At 33.0% G+C, this 18,621-nt stretch overlaps 1 protein-coding gene across 1 annotated transcript in view; it reads right to left on the reverse strand.

Moving 5' to 3' along the window:
- Nucleotides 1–18,621, reverse strand: part of LOC149899536 (atrial natriuretic peptide receptor 1) — a 137,890-nt gene that overhangs the window by 60,047 nt on the left and 59,222 nt on the right. The window contains exons 2-3 of the mRNA XM_090113468.1: nt 7,726–8,602; nt 7,261–7,454 (exon numbers count right to left, since the gene is read on the reverse strand). Coding sequence (XP_089969594.1) covers nt 7,261–7,454; nt 7,726–8,551 — 1,020 coding nt within the window. The 5' untranslated portion in view covers nt 8,552–8,602. The remainder of the gene's footprint in view (nt 1–7,260; nt 7,455–7,725; nt 8,603–18,621) is intronic.

Genomic DNA, 18,621 nt, shown 5'->3' on the forward strand with positions numbered 1-18,621 from the left:
CAAAGTTTGAACGAAATCTGGCCGTTTAAAGTGGGTCAAAATCGCGCCCAAAGAAGTCGGTTACAAACATACAGGTGAAGCTAATATAAAGCGTGTAAAAAAATAGCCAAATTAACTAGACAATGGCGCTCATTTATAACACATTCAAATAATAAAATTAAAGTAATATAGAATTCAGAAGGGATGTAAGTTTTTCGTATGTATACCTACTAACAAAAGAGTTTCTTTGTTTGTTCCCTTAAACATACTCATCACAAGAACCAGAGGTCCGTCTTAAAAAAAATATTTCATTTTTAGTTAGTCCATGTCGAGGAAGGCTATCATCACGCTAAGACCAATAGGAGCAGAGTAATGCGGGTTAAACCGTGGGGCACGACTATATCATAAATAATTATTTAGCTATACTCATAAATAAATAATACTTTTATTTTGTTTGTACAAGAAATTATTACGAGTTCAAATAAAGTTCATGAACAAGAAATAAGCCCCGAACAATATAATAATGTCAAATATGTCAACAAAATAACAAGCGGGTAATGGCGGGTAATCAAAAAAAATCCTCTTGTAATGTTCATTTCCCTTAAGGATATAACCCTCGTCAATTGTAACCGAATAGAAAAATATTGTGAAACTCTGGAACAAAGCTTTCAATCGATTTTAATTAAATTTTGATCAATTTTTAATTTGACCTACTTGTACCTTTGGACTACAGATATTAAAGTGATTTTTGAAGCATCAAAGAGGTTGAATGAAAAATGAATATTCAAAAGTTATAATATTATGGTCGTGTAAGTTTTTAAGAACTATAAAAATATCAAATGTAGAAACGAGTACTTAATTTAATCCGAAGTCGTATTTGAAAGAAAATTCAGGGAAATTAAAACATTTTTAATATCTGCGATCAATTATTGGAAAATATACTATAAGTAATAAATCCTCCGAAGTCATTGTCGGCTTCCGACCCAAACATAAATGTCTCGAAAAGGGCTAATACTAAGAGATTGCGCCTCGAAGACCACGCTGAATCGGATAAATTTGAACAATTAAAATGCGAAATAATTGAAAAAATTACTGTCATGATTAAACCTATAAGCACAAGACTTCAGAGCGTCGAAAATAGTCTGCAAGAAATAAAAAAACAAACTACGGAAATAAAAACTACTAATAACGATATAGAAAAATCCCTCTCATTTCTGTCTAGCCAAATGAGTGATTTCGAAACAAAAATTAATAACCTCGAGAAGGAACGAAAAGCCACAAACTTACTAATAGCACAGCTAGAAGATCAGCATGAGAACCTTGAGCGAAACCTTAGGAAAACAAATATTGAGATACGAAATGTCCCGAAGATAAAAAGAGAAAATAAACCTGCAATCCTAAACTCTGTCACTACTCTGCTGAAAAAGATTAATCTCGAAACGGCCATTCCAGATGTCAGGGATGTTTATCGTCTGCCCTCAAAGGAAAATTCTACTACATCTACGATCATCGTGGAGTTCATTAATGCGTTTACAAAGGATAAATTCCTAAAAAGCACAAAACTATATAATAAAGAAAATAAATCTTCCCGATTAAACTCAACGCACCTTAACTTCGAAGGTACAGCTACACCAATATATTTCTCTGAACATCTCACTAAAAAAACTAAGAGGTTGTACTTTCTTGCTAGAGATTTTGCACTGGCTGAAAAATATAACTATTGTTGGATTAATGATGGTCGAATTTTTCTACGCAAAGAGGAAGGCTCCCGGTATACCATTGTTAAAAACGAAGACACTTTTAGTCAACTTCGAGCTTCTTCTAAAAATGAATCCAAAAATCAACTCGGATCTTCTTCCTCCTAGTAATACTGTCACTTTTAAAATATGTCTTTTTTGTTTTATTTCATGTATTTTTATTGCCAAATTATTGTTTTTAACTACTACATTCTGTAAATCGATGTACATCACTTATAATACACATTTACAACACACACAAACGTACTTACCTACCTTTAACAGAAACAATCCTGCTATATTTTTATTATCATATGGAGACTCGCTCTTTTGTAACACTTTTTTTTCTTATATCATCATAAATGGCTAATCAAGATGTTTTATTTAACGACATTGACAACACTGAGATTTACTCCAGTTTTAAAACGGATGTTCCCGAACATTGTGTAAAACTGCTAGGCAGTTTGCAATCTCAAATTATTATCCTAACCCAGAATATCAGAAGTATTCAAAAAAACTTTGATAATTTTACTATATTTTTAACGAGGCTTAAATTTTTACCAGATATTATTGTGTTGACTGAATGTAGGCTTAATGAAACTGTTCCTGTAGTACATCTAAATGGTTATAAGTGTCGATATTCCTATAACCATTTAAATCAAAATGATGGTCTAGCAATCCTCTATAAAGAAGAACTCAAAGTAATGATCGAAGAACCACCGTTTGAAGAATCAAATTGTCTGCTTATTCGAGTAAACCTCGAAATTACTATATGCGCTATTTATAGGTCTCCCTCTTATCGCAATATCACCAAATTCTGCCACTCTTTAAATAACATATTACAAAGATGCACCACGCCTACAGGTTTAATAATAGGCGATATGAATATCGATATCGGCACCCACACTCAAGACAGTCGTGCCAGTGATTATCTTGAAGTATCTGAGCATCATGGATTTTATCCTGGTCATCAGCTACCTACCCATGACCGTACATGTCTTGATCATGCTCTCATCAAGACAAACCATTTGACAAGAGTAATCGTATGCGAATCGGGTCTGACTGATCACGATACAGTTTTAGTTGGTATTAGTAAAAAATTTTCCGACGAGCCAGCGCCAGCGCATACCAAAGGGCCCAAATACAAATTAAAAATTGACTTTGACAGCGTTACAAGTGATGTAAAAAATATAGATTGGACCAGACTCTTCAATTGCAAAGACCCCTCAGAAGCATTGGAAGAATTCACAGAAAAAGTAAGTAAAATCATTAAAAACCACTCCGTTAAAGTACCTATCAAAAATTCTAAAAGCATTAAAAAACCCTGGATATCCTTTAACCTCTTAAAATGCATCCGTAAAAGAGATAGACTGCACATAGAAGCAAGGAAAAAGGAAAACAGAGATAATCCTATTATTCAAAAACGCTATAAAGACTACCGAAACTATTGCAATAACACTATACAAAACTTAAAAAACGCATATGAGAAGGGACTTTTAGAAAAATCTGAAGGTAGCAGTAAAAAGACTTGGGATGCAATTAAATATATCTGTAAGTTAAACAATAAAACATCGTCCAATTTTGACATTCTCAGCTCTGACCACAATCCTACGCGGGCTCTGAACAAAGTAAATGATCATTTCGTAAATATTGGTGAACAACTAGCTAAAGAAACGATGAAGCAAATCAATAAAACGGAGACGGAATTAGTTCAATTAGCTGCCAAATTGGATGAATCACATACAAACCCTGTTAAATCATTTTTTATAAACCCTACGAACGAATCAGAAGTGAGTGACATAATTTCAAATCTGAAGAATGACTCCGCTCCCGGATGGGACGGAATAAATTGCCGTGTTGTCAAACTTGTTAAATCGGATCTTTCTGCACCCATTGCACACATCTGCAATCTCAGCATTTCCACTGGTAAAGTTCCCTCTCATATGAAATTAGCGAATGTTTGCCCAATACACAAAGGTGGAGATACTTCTACTTTAGCGAATTTCCGACCTATATCACTTTTAACGACAGTCTCCAAAATAATGGAAAAGCTAATAAATAAAAGATTGCTTAAATTCCTGGAACAAAATGAAATACTTTCAGTAAATCAGTACGGATTTCGTAATGGCAAGTCAACGGAGGATGCCGTCACAAATCTGGTAGATTTCATAACTATGAGACTTGACGGCGGGGAGAAATGTGTGGGCGTCTTCCTTGATCTTGCCAAAGCTTTTGACACGGTGTCCAGATCCATCCTGCTGCGAAAGTTGGAGTTGTTTGGCATTAGGGGTACTGCACTCGACTGGTTCACGTCATACCTATCCAACCGAGAACAAAGAGTCTGCTTGGGAGAATACCATAGCTCTCCCGCTGCAATAAATTACGGTGTTCCCCAGGGCAGTGTTTTAAGCCCTACCCTCTTTCTTCTCTACGTAAATGGACTCTGTTCACTTAAACTCAACCAGGCAAAGATCTTTGCTTACGCAGATGATACCGCTGTGATTTTTCATGGCAGGTCTTGGAGGGAAGTATATAGCGCTGCAGAAACCGGAATGCAATCTGTTGCCAACTGGCTCCACCACAACTTGCTCAGCCTCAATATAGGTAAAACCAAACTTATGAATTTTAACATAAACAATAGGACCAATGCCCCGAAAGAATTATCCCTAACAATACATAGATGTGATAATAACACTACCAACTGCAAATGTACTGCTCTGGAAAATGTTACCTATATAAAGTATCTAGGTGTGATGATCGACAAACACCTTACCTGGAATATACAAACCGATTTAGTAAAGACACGTATCAGAAAATTAACCTACATTTTTAGAAAACTAAGACTAATTGCAGATATCAAAACGATCAAAATGACTTATTATGCACTCTGCCAATCTATCCTAAACTACTGTCTCATTTCTTGGGGTTCCGCCAAAAAATGTCATCTTATAAAAGTTGAGCGCGCGCAAAGAGCAATTCTTAAAATTATCTTTAAAAAGAATCTAAGATATCCAACCAAAGAATTATATCAAGAGGCTGGTATTCTAACGGTGCGTCAGTTATACATATTAGCAGTAATACTAAAATTTCATAAAATAGCTCCAAACAAAATTATAACGAACGAGCGCTCTCGAAGAAATCCTACATGGAGGAAACATTGCTGTAATATGTCTTTTGGTAGCAGGGCTTTTATATTCATGGGACCTTACTTATACAACAAAATGAACAAATTACTAAATATCTTTCCTATGACCAAGTTCCGTTGTAAAAAATTTGTTATAAATTGGCTATTTAATCTAAACTACTTAGAAACTGAAAACCTCGTTACCATAATTTCTTGATTAAAATATAAACTTAAACATTTACTGAATATTAAAATAAACATATCCACCCACACACATATACACGTACGCATATACACACACACACACTCTCAATACTTAAAATGGCAATTATTTGTTTAAAATATATATACATATTTCCTTTTTGTTGTTCTGTTATGTAATATGATGAAAGAGATTGAGCCTCACAACACAGGGGATCCTAGTGTGGGGTTCAATGCAACATATGTAACAATATTATGTAAAAAATTTTATGAAACAAATAAAGAAATTTTTTTTTTTTTTTTTTTTTTTTTTTTAAATAATAGTTTCAAAAACTATCACAGCGGCTTAGAGTAGATGCATGAAATGAACTTAATGGTTGTTGTTCAGTAAAGTTTTTTTCAATATAAAAACATATCACAAATAAAATTCTCAAATTTTTTCTGAAGTATGTATGTAGGTATATCATTTTATATAAACGGACCATTTTTTTAAACTAGAATAGGAGACTATTTCTATTGCAATTAAATTTTCATGAAAACTTTCGTAAAATTTTTGAATTTTTATTTTCAAAGATTAGCAGCGGCAACTCTATTTATATTTAACCTTTCGATGGACTATTACAATATTGACTATTCTTCTTCTTCATCATCCTCCACACATAACATATTTTTGAAGAACATGACGTCATATTACATAGTAAGTAGGTATAGATGTTTGTACTAATTTTATGCATAATCTCTTTAATGTAGCGTTAACATACCAGCCCCCCTAGTCAAGTGGCTTTCTGTTAGCGTAGCGTTCAATAGAATAGACTACGAATGTATGAGATTGACGTAAGCTGTAGATAAAGCCACTTGACTAGGGGGGCAGACACTATTTAAATTGTCGCAGTACTTTACACTAATAACAATACAATATTTATTATCCTCATTACACGCACGTGTTTGTAAAGCGACTTGTTTAGTTCTAATGATAGTTAATGTATGCTAGTATATTATACACTATTGTACAAGAATAACTGGGTGTTCGGTTTAATTCCAAAATGGTTCAAAAATTCTTCAAGCGAAGAGTGAACCGGTACCTACCTACAAGGGAAGCGCGTACCGTCTTAGACCACATCTTAGCTTTCCATCAGGCGAGATTGTGGTCAAGCGCTTCCCTATCAACAATAAAAAAAATATTGGAAAAAAATATCTACTTGTCGCGCTCAAGGCCCGCGATAGAAGCTATGCAATAGCTTAAAAAATAAATTCCTTAAGATACCTAACCGAATAAATTTGAAATAAAAAAACACACTTGTCTCACACTTTTTTCTAGAACATAACAGATCGAACGAAAAAAGTGCCAAAAAATTTAATTAATTTCGTCCTTGTTCAGAGTATTTTTGAAGTCGATTCACGAGCAAATATTCGCGTTACCTAAATACCAATTACGCGCTAACTTCTAGAGCTATTTCTGTTGCCACGGTCAATACAACAATCGTAATGTAACAAATGTATAATTAGAACAGGACATTCATATCCGTTGCCCTCATTGCTCTATTAATTAACACCTATAAATAATAATAGATCCATATATTAATAGCACGGCTATATAACAAAATTGTCCTTGAAAACGTGTGTCTTCTAAAATGGCATTAGCTGCATTCCAAATCGGTGACCTCCCTAAATATCCAATAATTACCTGCCAGATATAATCACTGATGATAAAGATAAATCGACACCAATGAATAATACTATTTTAAGACAGTAGGTGCATTCCATAAACACTTAAAAGTTGGAAGATTCCTTAACTAGCTAATATAAAAAAGGCTCACAAATAAAGCGGAACAATAACAAAAATAAAACACACAATAATTCAGAAACATATTTTAAAGTACAACAACGATACGCCACAACACTGATAGACAACTTCATGGATAAAATGGCATTAGCTGCATTCCAAATCGGTGACCTCCCTAAATATCCAATAATTACCTGCCAGATATAATCACTGATGATAAAGATAAATCGACACCAATGAATAATACTATTTTAAGACAGTAGGTGCATTCCATAAACACTTAAAAGTTGGAAGATTCCTTAACTAGCTAATATAAAAAAGGCTCACAAATAAAGCGGAACAATAACAAAAATAAAACACACAATAATTCAGAAACATATTTTAAAGTACAACAACGATACGCCACAACACTGATAGACAACTTCATGGATATTTACCTCGAATATCTTCCGTATGGCCACGCCGGCTTGCGTGTAGCTGCCCATCATTCGAGTGAGAGTCATGTATGTTGGATGCTTGTAGGTAAAAGCCTCGGCCTGAGCTCCAGCCGTGATGACGGGAATCCGCCAAAGACCAGCGTATCTCGCCACTGGTGCTATTACGTATTCACATCCCGGACCAATGAAGGCATCTGCAAATGTTGGTAACTCAAATACTGTTCCAAAGACTGTATGAACTTTAGCAATTTACAAAGGAACCGTTTTATATCTTTCTTGTTTGGTATACGTTTTTTGTACCAACTAAAATGCTAACATTTGCGATTTGCACACAATTAAAACTAAAATATTACTTCATTCAATGTAACACAAATATTATGAACGTATTTTTAGCAATGCATTTATAATAAGATTCATTAGCAACAGGACGTTTCCTTTAAGTAATAAAAGTTAAATAAAACTTACCAGCGGAACCGTTGACGTAAAACTCGAAAGCAGCAAGGGGTCCGTCTACTGACGAACATCTTGTATCTCTATAATCGACTAATATTTTCCAGCCAGGCAGAGGTCCATCTTCTTTAGTTAACGCCGGTATAGCCATTTCGACTATCGGCAGTACTTTAGCCAATGAAAACATATCACCCGGATCAGCAGGTAATAAAACACCCAATTTCACAATTTTGTCGTGAAATTGATGCATTTCTGGTCTCAGATTGAAGTTAGTTTCTTTCACACAGAATGGCTGTGATGCCAAATCGTGCGGAAATCCAACAGCGCATGACATATCATACGTATGCCTTTTGAGTCCGATAGCATCAGGACCTATCGTCAAATTGGAATAATAATCCTTCACTTTGTATGCATTGGAGCTAGAGTATTTATTAAGTGTATCGTCATTTTGTACACCTTCCTTAGAAGCTTTCTTAGCATCACGTAGCTTGCTCGCAATCAAATCATTTAAATTGAAATTGCCTTTAAATTTATTGTTATGTACACTACTATTAATACTAACATCACACACTGTTATAACATTTACTACACATACATAGAAAACGAGGAATGATAACAACACTGATACTTTTAAGTTTTTAACGCCTTTTAGAGTCTTTTTAATCTCGAATGTTTGAGCACTGTCCACACGCTTGCGTTGCATGACTTCATTTTGATCACAAACTCGAATAATTTCTCGTCTCCTTCTAAAATTCGCTGGATTCGCACATAATTTCTTCTTGCTTCTAAACGTTTCCACAAAATATGACGGGAGAATCGTTTTCACGATCTCCTCTGTCATTTTACGAGTAATTTATCTCATTTTTATGGTTAATATTATTCCTTGCGTCATCTGTTTGAAAAATAAAGTTTAAAATTTGGGAATATAAACGTAAGAGCGGTGGTCGTAAAATGCTTGGTAAATTAATTAAAAATTTGATCCACATGTAAGTGGAATAAAAGATTTTCGGTTTTTATATTCGCAACGAACATCTAATACGTTTGAATTATTAACAATAATAAATTTATGTAATGAGTAGTCATTAACGTAATTAAGATTGGAGATAAAAGTGAATTAATGAAATAAAATTGCACTAATAAATAATCCAAACGAGTAAAATGTATTTCTTTTAATAATATTCACTAGACTTTTTCCTCAAAGGAGTCGTGACGAACAAATATTATGAGCTCAGTAAAGACAAAAAAACTATAGCAACTAAAGGTCAAAGTAATATAATTTTCTATAAAACTAAATTATAATAGGTTCTATAAATAGCTAGACAGCATGAGATAGTTTCTTCAATGTATGAAATTATTAAAAACTAGCGGTCCGCCCCGGCTTCGCCCGTGGTACATATTTACGTTTTCTCTACATAAAAACCATCCTCGTACTTCAAGGAATATAATAAAAAAAGAATTATCGAAATCGGTTGAGCCGTTCTCGAGTTATGCGCTTACCAACACATTTTGCGATTCATTTTTATATACAGGGTGTCCCAAAAAGTAGTGATGAACGCAAGTTGGGAGGTAGAGGACCTAGAGGGCTATCCGAATCACCCCCATGTATGTTATGCGATTTTTCGTATTTTCGGAGTTATGACGTTTTTTTCAATTTTTCTGCTATCGCCGAGTACGATGATATTTTCACTCATGGTGACGTGAATTATTGCGCTAGATGCTTAATTTTTTTTGTGTGCTAAGCTGAAAGATAGGTCAATTCAGTATGGTAACATTTATTATCGTTAAATCTTCAAATGGAATAAAAAAAAGAGTTAAATGTCAAGAAAGATAAAATTATCCAGTATGTTCAAAACTTCAAGGGCCCATAAAAAAATAAAATCACAAGAAAAAAGTTTTCCATTTGGCTTTTAAAAACTTGCTCTATCTATTGGGTAGCTACCCTAAAAATTTCATTTTATTATTCAGAAGGTTTCAATCGAAAAATTGAAATCTAATGTGATAAGTGCAAATATTTTATTAACATGATGATCATTAAAACTATTAAATAGGTGTTTAATTACCAGAAATTTTTAAAATAACCCTGCTGTGGCTCAATGCAAGTGCGACACCACCTTAAAAAGTTGTCTTTTAAATGTCTGAATGCCCTTTTATCATTTTTAATGGTTTCTTCTGCTACTATGAATTTCAGGGTTATTTCGTCCAAATTGTGGCATTCTTTCAAGTAGCCGAGGTCTTTTTAGTATCCCCATTGAAACAATTCAATGGGGTTTAGGTCGAGGGACCGTGGAGGCCAGGATTTAAGGCAGGCGTCACCGGCGCATGCGCAGGCTGCAACGACCAATCTATCTTTCAGGGTATCTTTGCCCTTTAGCCTGGGCTCCACGGTCCCCGGACATAAACCCTATTAATTTTTTTCCGTGGAGATACTACAAAGACGAGATACTGCCATAATTTGGACGAAATAACCCCGAAATTCATAGTAGCAGAAGAAACCATTAAAAATGATAAAAGGGCATTCAGATATTTAAAAGACAACTTTTTACGGTGATGTCGCACTTGAACTGAGCAACAGCAGGGTTATTTTAAAAATTTCTGGTAATTAAACACCTTGTTATTGGTTTTTTTTTTTTTTTTTATTAATCATCATGTAAATTCAATTTTTTCACTTGCCTCATTTAGATTTAAATTTTTCTATTGAAGCCTTCTGAATAATAAAATGAAATTTTCAGGGTAGCTACCTGATAGATAGAGCAAGTTTTTAAAAGCCAAATGGAAAACTTTTTTTATGTGATTTTATTTTTTTACGGGCCCTTGAAGTGGTGAACATACTCTGTAATTTTATCTTTCTTGGCATTTAATTCTTTTTTTATTCCATTCAAAGTTCTAACTATAGTAAATGTTACCATACTGAATTGGCCTATCTTTCAGCTTAGCACAAAAAAAAAATCAAGCATATTCCGCAATAATTGACGTCACCTTGAGTGAAAATATCATCGTACTCGGCGATAGCAGAAAAATTGAAAAAAACGTCATAACTCCGAAAATACGAAAAATCGCATAACATACATGGGGGTGATTCGGATAGCCCTCTAGGTCCTCTACCTCCCAACTTGCGTTCATCACTACTTTTTGGGACACCCTGTATAAGAAGATTTCCAAGACAAAGAGTGAATGTGAGACGCTTTATCTTTGATATTATTAAATCTATTAAAAATGGTTATATTTCCACACAAGTGAGAAATATAAAAGTATTTTGTAATTAACAAGAGAATAGGTAGTTTTATATTTAAGATTTTTTATTACAATTTTTGTTCATATTCAAGGCATGCAACACTTGTTACTTTCCTCGCGCTTTTATCTCAATGTTCAAATCGACTTCAATGATAATAAATGTATTAATCGCGTTTGAAAAGGCACTAAAAGTCTTTAATAAAAATCATGTAAGCTTTAATTTGTCATTCATCATTTCTCTTACACTATACATAAAATAACATGTACCTATTCTTAGATAATGTAGTAGGAATGTGAAGTATGTCAGTATGCAATTTTTTTGCGAATTTCCTTTTTTACTTCTTATCACCATTCAAACTGGTATATGTTACTAATTTCAAAAATAGTAATTGTCCTCAATATTTGAGACCATTTTGAGACTATCATTGCCCCGAACGAAAATACTCTGCTTATTATAAAATGACGACATTACAAACGAATTAACTGATAAGGAATTTAATGTTTAATTTATATTACGGTATTAAAATAACTTCAAGATAAGTTAAATACTTGTAAAATAAGTTCAGGTCAAGTAAAAGTTGGTTACCATTCAGTCTAAAAATAGCATTGGTTGTTGTTAATGCCGTAATGCGATTTTGTACAAGCAAGCATTTTAAGGTTATAAAACTTAAGAATGTTTTAATATTGAATGGGCTTTTTTTCTGTGAATTCGACTGCCATTGATATAATAAATTGTCTATTGATATACTACTACTTATTTCTTACTAAGATTATAAATGCGAAAGAGTGTATGTTTGTCTTTCTTTCAAGTCACAACTGACCGATTATATGATATGATTTTTGTGTCTGGAGATAGTTAGGAGTCTAGAGTTTGACATAAGTTATTTAACGGGGTAGAATATCCCATCGCTATTGGAATCTTATCTTCTTCTTATATATAACTAGCGGTCCGCCCCGGCTAGCCGGGGCGGACCGCTAGTTTCCTATAAATATAGGCGAGGAAAGCCCGGACCCTAAGCTTACATTGAGTTTACATTGATAAAAATAAAAATGTATAGGTATGGCTATAAATATTATTCTATGCAGATCGTATATCAACACAAATTCAATAATATATTGGACATTTGACATGGGTACCTTTTACGGTAAGTACTCGATATCTATGCGTCGAAATAATAATATGTTCCCACAAAAAATATAACCTTGATCATGTTAAATTATGTTTTCCATTTGGCTTTTAGGAAAATTGTGCTTTGAGATTATAGTAATAGATGATGATTTGCAGTGTATTTTCTTTATACAAGCTGTTATAACGATTTAATGCTATTTAAAATTGTTGGTAAATGTTAAAAATACTATGTAATGACGATTCGAAAGTGCTACTAAATAGTAGTCTAATTGAATAAATGAATGTTTGAGTTTGAGTTTGAGTTTGTCTTTTTATTACAGCTGCAATTTATACCTAATTTTCATCGATGTATGGACACATCATTGATATTTTTATATAACAGTCACACTTGTTTCAACCACGATAGTGACCTTGAATTTAAACACATATAATAATCAGAACATACAATCAAACACCATACTTGGTTTTACATATCTATAAAAATACTAGCGGTCCGCCCCGGCTTCGCTCGTGGTACCTACATGTTTAAACTATCCTATCTCTCAAGTTGGATCGAACTGCACATGGTGTACGAATTTTATTATAATCGGCTAAGTGGTTTAGGAGTCCATTGAGGACAAACATTGTGACACGAGATTTATATATATTAAGATAATAAACACAAACTCTTCAGCTTTATTATATGTATCTGTTTAGTTTTAGTATACATAGGTAATAACGCTTAAGAAATCCTAATCTCAAGAACCACAGGTCTGATTTGAAAAATGATTTCACTGTTAGATAGTAAATTTATCGAGGAACGCTATAGGCATATTATCACGCTAAGACCATTAGGAGCAATGCGAGTAAAACCGCGTGGCACAGCTAGTCAAAATATATAGGTAAATCACAACATATACAATCACCATAGTAGGTACAAATAGTAGTGTAAACTGAATGGTGTGTGATATAATCGTGTAAATTGTAGTGTGTTCGTGTAATTGTGAAAATTGAATTGTGTGTACATTTAAATAATTAGATTAATTAACTTTCTATTTTAATATTTGCACACCCAATTGATGGGTAGAATGTATTAGCCACATAATATTGTAATTAAAACATTTATAATTTGTAACTACATTCTTGCAAATAAATATAATTGGAATTTGAATTTAAATAAAGATAACCACTCACAAATCATTACGAGTGTATCCGAAAACCAGTTCTAAAAATACACACGGTACCAAAATGTTATGTTATTTTTAGAATAACGGCTAAGTCACGGCCAACCGAGTGAACCAACAAGTCTTTAGAACTGGTTTGGCACTTTTCGTATAATAAGGTTTTGTTTTTTACTTCCCTGTACTCGATTATTGAAGTACACGCCGCGGCCGGACCAATTTTGGGGATCAATGACAGATTGGAATTCGAGATTTTGTGCAGGTTGCGTAAAAAATGTTATTTTTTATTCATTTCTAGTTCAGTTTGCATTGGTAAAAACTAAAAATTTAGATATACATATTTATAGATGCTCATAAAACTCTCTTTAGATAATTAGAAATTCAATGTGTACCTACCTAATTGATTTCAATATTTTTTTGAATATGTTTTTTACATTTCCGGCATGTAAGTTCCTTCCGCACTATAAACTTAAAATTCTTATTTATTTAATTAATAATTCTTGCTTATTTTATCAACACAATTACCAAGCCATTAAACTAACAATATCCACTACTTTATTGTAAATTTAAACCACGTGAACGTATAGTATGTAATACCTATAGTATTTACATTTCAAAGGTAATATTGAACGTTTTATATCGCACCACGTGTATCAGAATTGTCAAGTTCAAGCAATTTTCTGAGCTTCACACCCCTTTTATACATATTTACATTGCACTACCTATATTATATTTCAATACATGTAGAAGGTTTTGTATGGAACGGACATAGGTATCAAATATATCGATAGCTTTCTTAGCTAGATTTTTTGTAATGTTACTAAGTACTTTTGCATTTTGTAATGTTTTGCAAATATAAACAAACTTTTCTTTCTTTCTAATGTAAAGTTATTAATATAAAATGAATTCGTTGCCAATTTGAATTTCCCTTACAAATAATCAATTGTGGTAAATAAATGCTGTTATAAAAATACTTTTTAAAATCAAACAATTTTATGCCTATATCGCATACTTCATTCATTCTTCAGTCATTGCTACTAGAAACTTTTATTACGATTTAATACTACTACGATTACTAGAAAATCATACCAAATCGCAATTTCCTCAACATTCATCAGGGGGCGTAGCTACCGCCGTATCTGCCGTATCAATTATACGGGGCCCCCGCACCAAGGGGGCCCCCAACGTGCGCTTTTGTGAGAAATCTTAATACCCTTCCTAAGGGCCCCCAAACAAATTTTTATACGGGGCCCCGCCAAGGCACGCTACGCTTATGAATGTCATTCATATAACATACAGAAGATTTTATTCCTGTCTTCTCTCATAAAGTTTGAATATAAAGCTACTTGAAGTTAGAAACACAAGCGGTTTGGAATGCTCATTAGCGTCGAACTTTATAAAACCCGAGGGAAAACGATTCAAGCAACAACTGTTTTATTTAAGCATACATTTATTAAAATCTTCCCCACAAAGTATAAAACATAAACTTTTAACTTTTCTCCACAATATAAAAAAAATTTAGACATAAGTATAGTATTCTTTCTTTTATTTCTTTTTTGCGCTATCCTTATTCTTCTCAAATTTCCTTTCCTACCAGGTTGCCTGGCAGAGATTGCTGTGTAGCAATAAGGCCGCCTATTGTGCAAAATTTTTGTACCTCACTAATTTGTACCAAATTTCCTATATTGTTTTGTACAATGAAGTGTTATAAATAAATAAATAAATAAATAAATAAATAAATAAGTACAGCTAATCTGTAGTTAGATGGAGTCCAGTTTAGATTTTTGTAAAAAAAATAATCTCATAAAATCTACTTTCTCATAAAGCCTTTTGCGTAAAAAAAAACAATTTAAAATAAAACGTTTCACAAATATTTATTTGTGTAGATCATAATCACACGTTAAAGAAAAACATTATAGAAATTTATTATGATATTTCGTTTAATATTGGCTATAAAACATGTAATATTAATGGCATTATTAGTTATTCAAAATAACTAGTTTTGCTTTACTACGCTAATTTTCTTCTATCTCATTTAACACTCGTCTGGGTTAACAGTAGTTCTCTAAAATTAGACTGTCTTACCACAAAAGACAGGGTTTAACTTTAAGCGCGGGTTATCTTTAATCTGGTTTTGTCGTATTTCACATAGACAACTATTAAAGTGACAGATCCCTGGTTTAAAGACTGTGTTTAAATAAGACCAAGAGATTTCAAAAAAGGTGATATTTTACCGTCTAAATAATAATTCTTTTGCTACATTTTATAAAAAGTACGTATTTTACAGTTTATTAAGTAAATTACTAATACTTGAAAGGAATTACGGACTATGTGTAAAGTCTGAATATTGTAGAGACGTAAAAATAGAATCCGGCGTCATCCTACTTAAATATTGTAATAAACGCTAAATTTTGTGAGTATGTAATATGTTTGTTATTCTTTCACGCAAAAACTACTGAACCGATTTTCATGGAATTTTGCACACACATGGAGAGTAGCTTGGATTAGCACATAGGATAGTTTTTATCCCACAAATCTCATAGGAACGGGAACTATGCGGATTTTCCTTTGAAAACGCGGGCAAAGCCGCGGGCGGAAATCTAGTATTATAATATTTCTTTAAAAAATTAAAAACAATACACTCTTTAAATAAATATATTGCAAGAGACGTTTGATTTATATTTTACATTTATCAAGTTTATATATCTTTTTAATATTATCAATTATCATAAAAAAACGTTTAAATTAGAAGTTATATGCCTATTTATGGTAATAAAGGTGTTGGAAATGAATTGCAAATGGGAACCTGATTCCTTCTTGTTTATAAAAAAATTGTTTATTATCTTATTAAGAGGTTTAGGAAGGCTATAGGCTATCATCATGCTAAAACCAACAGGACCAAAACGCTGCGTTTAAAACCGCGGGGCACAGCTAGTGTTTTTATAAAGAGCTTTAACAAAACTTTTAAAAAACTTTTAACAATTACATACATAATAAACAACTACTTACTTTAACTGAAAATATTCAGTACCTAGGTACATTTCGTAAAAAGTAAGTACTTTTCCTTACTTTTTAAATTATCTATTCAACTTGATACAATAATTTTGAACCTTCTTATATCAAGTCATTGACCTCAACAGTCAACACAGGATATGTTACAGTTTGTTTATTCTCAAATCACTACACTTTTTATGGTACCTATAGGAAATGAAACTTCACTTCATGTTAAAAGATAAATGACTCGCAAACATCCGGAACAGTTTCGTTGTAAAATAATACATGGGATTATAAGATTAGAGATTAATTATCTTACTAATTAATAAAAAGTGAAAATTTGTGAGTATGTTTGTTTTTTTACTTTTTCGCGAAAAATTACTGAACGGATTTGGTTGAAACTTTACAGTAATATAGACATCAAATTAATATACATATTATGAGCTATAGAAATACTATATTTACCTGCGCGGATTTAGCGGGTGAAACTGCGCGGCACAGCTAGGTAGTCTAATGGCCGTTCCCAATATCGTATCTATCTTCGGTTTGACCCTACTAAAGATAGAAAATGCAATCTATCTTTTGTTTTGGCGTCCCAATAATCTTACTAGCGATAAGCTAACCTATCTCTGATCGCTATCTATCGTCTGGAGGACTAACTGCTTAGTAGAGACTAGAGGTCTATTTAAGCGTCCCAATAACGTTTTGACAGCTGTCAGCCAATAATGGCCGTTCTCAATATCGTATCTATTTTACGATAGATAGAACCTTACTAGCTATCTCCGATAGCTGTCTATCTATAACCGTAGTTTGAATATTGGGAACGGCCATAAACATATAGGAAACAGCATAAGGAATAGTAGGCATATAAAATTCAATAGAATGTGTTTTCAAGGTGGTTTAAAATATATAATAAACACTGGCATATACAGTGTGTCCGGACATGACATACCGATATTTGAAGGGGCTATTCTCCAGGTATTTTTATCGACAATTCAACCCCTCTACAGTCCCCTACCTCACCCCCCTCAAAATGGCAAACCTATCAATTCGGATAGTGAATTTATGAAAATTGTAATAACTTCGAAAGTGAGTGTCACAAAATACTAAATTTGGTTTTATTTGAACAATAACAAGTTATTCTAGGGACCACTAAACAAATTTAATTGATAAGAGTGATGAAACATACTTTAAAAAATTCGAAAACCATTTTGAGGGGGGTGAGGTAGGGGACTGTAGAGGGGTTGAATTGTCGATAAAAATACCTGGAGAATAGCCCCTTCAAATATCGGTATGTCATGTCCGGGCACACTGTATAATCTAAACATAATTTCGCGTAAAAAAATGTTTACGTCGGTTTTATCACGGTAAGTGGTTTTAGTTTAAAAATATTTTCGTCATGACATACAAAAATTTACATAAATAACTCATTCAAAACTAGAATATGATTTAAATATATGAAAACCCAAAATAGATGCAAGGTTATTTACTTAACTTAGTTTAGCATTATTATAAAAAAATAATTCATGGTCATGTAAGTTTATCATATGCAACAAAAAAGTACGTTTAAAATGTTATGAAATAGTTTTGTTTAACTTGTAGCAGAAATATCTAGCGAAAACGGAATTGAAAAACACAAATTTTCGATACAAAACGTAAACTTTCTGTTAATCGCAGTTTAAGGGTGGTTTCCACCAATAATGTGCGAGGATGTGTTTTGTAAATAACCAATAGCGAGAACCATAAACGATTCGCTTCTGTTAGGGCGTATTCAGAAAGAAAGCTTGAAACTTGTAAGCGCTTATAAGCGCTTATCGGCGCATGTCAGCGCTGGTAACCCGCGCAGGAAAATATATGAACATGACAAGCGCCGATAAGCGCTTATAAGTTTCAAGCTTTCTTTCTGAATACGCCCTTAGTTTGAAGTTTGAAGCGTTTAGCGTTTGAAGCGATACTATTGGTTATTTACAAACACATTCCTGGCACATAATTGGTGGAAAAGCACCCTTAAACTGCGATTGATAGATAAACAAAACTAATAACTGCACTCCTCGGGAATACTTTATGGAAAGTAAAATACACAACACCTGTTAAAGTTTTAACCTTTTTACGACAATCATACAATATTATTACTTTAAATTAAGTAGTTTTGAGCTTAGCATAAATTCATAACTACAGGGTGTCCAGTGGCAGATTTCAATGTTTGAGGGCTTGTAAAAAAAGGAGTATTTATTTCTAAACAAAATATTTTTATTAAAGTCAAAAGAAGACGAGTGCGGATTTTATCTTCTGAAAATTACATTTTCCAAATGCCTCCCTTCTACTCTCACACACTTCTCAATCTATTCCGCATGTTGAGAAAAACTTGTTTGCAAAGGGAACTGGGAATTCTGTTTA

Source organism: Colias eurytheme, chromosome 20, assembly GCF_061535395.1.
Source record: "Colias eurytheme isolate Ceu_HAF_F1 chromosome 20, ilColEury1 Martin Lab GWU primary, whole genome shotgun sequence".
Taxonomy (NCBI): Eukaryota; Metazoa; Arthropoda; class Insecta; order Lepidoptera; family Pieridae; genus Colias; species Colias eurytheme.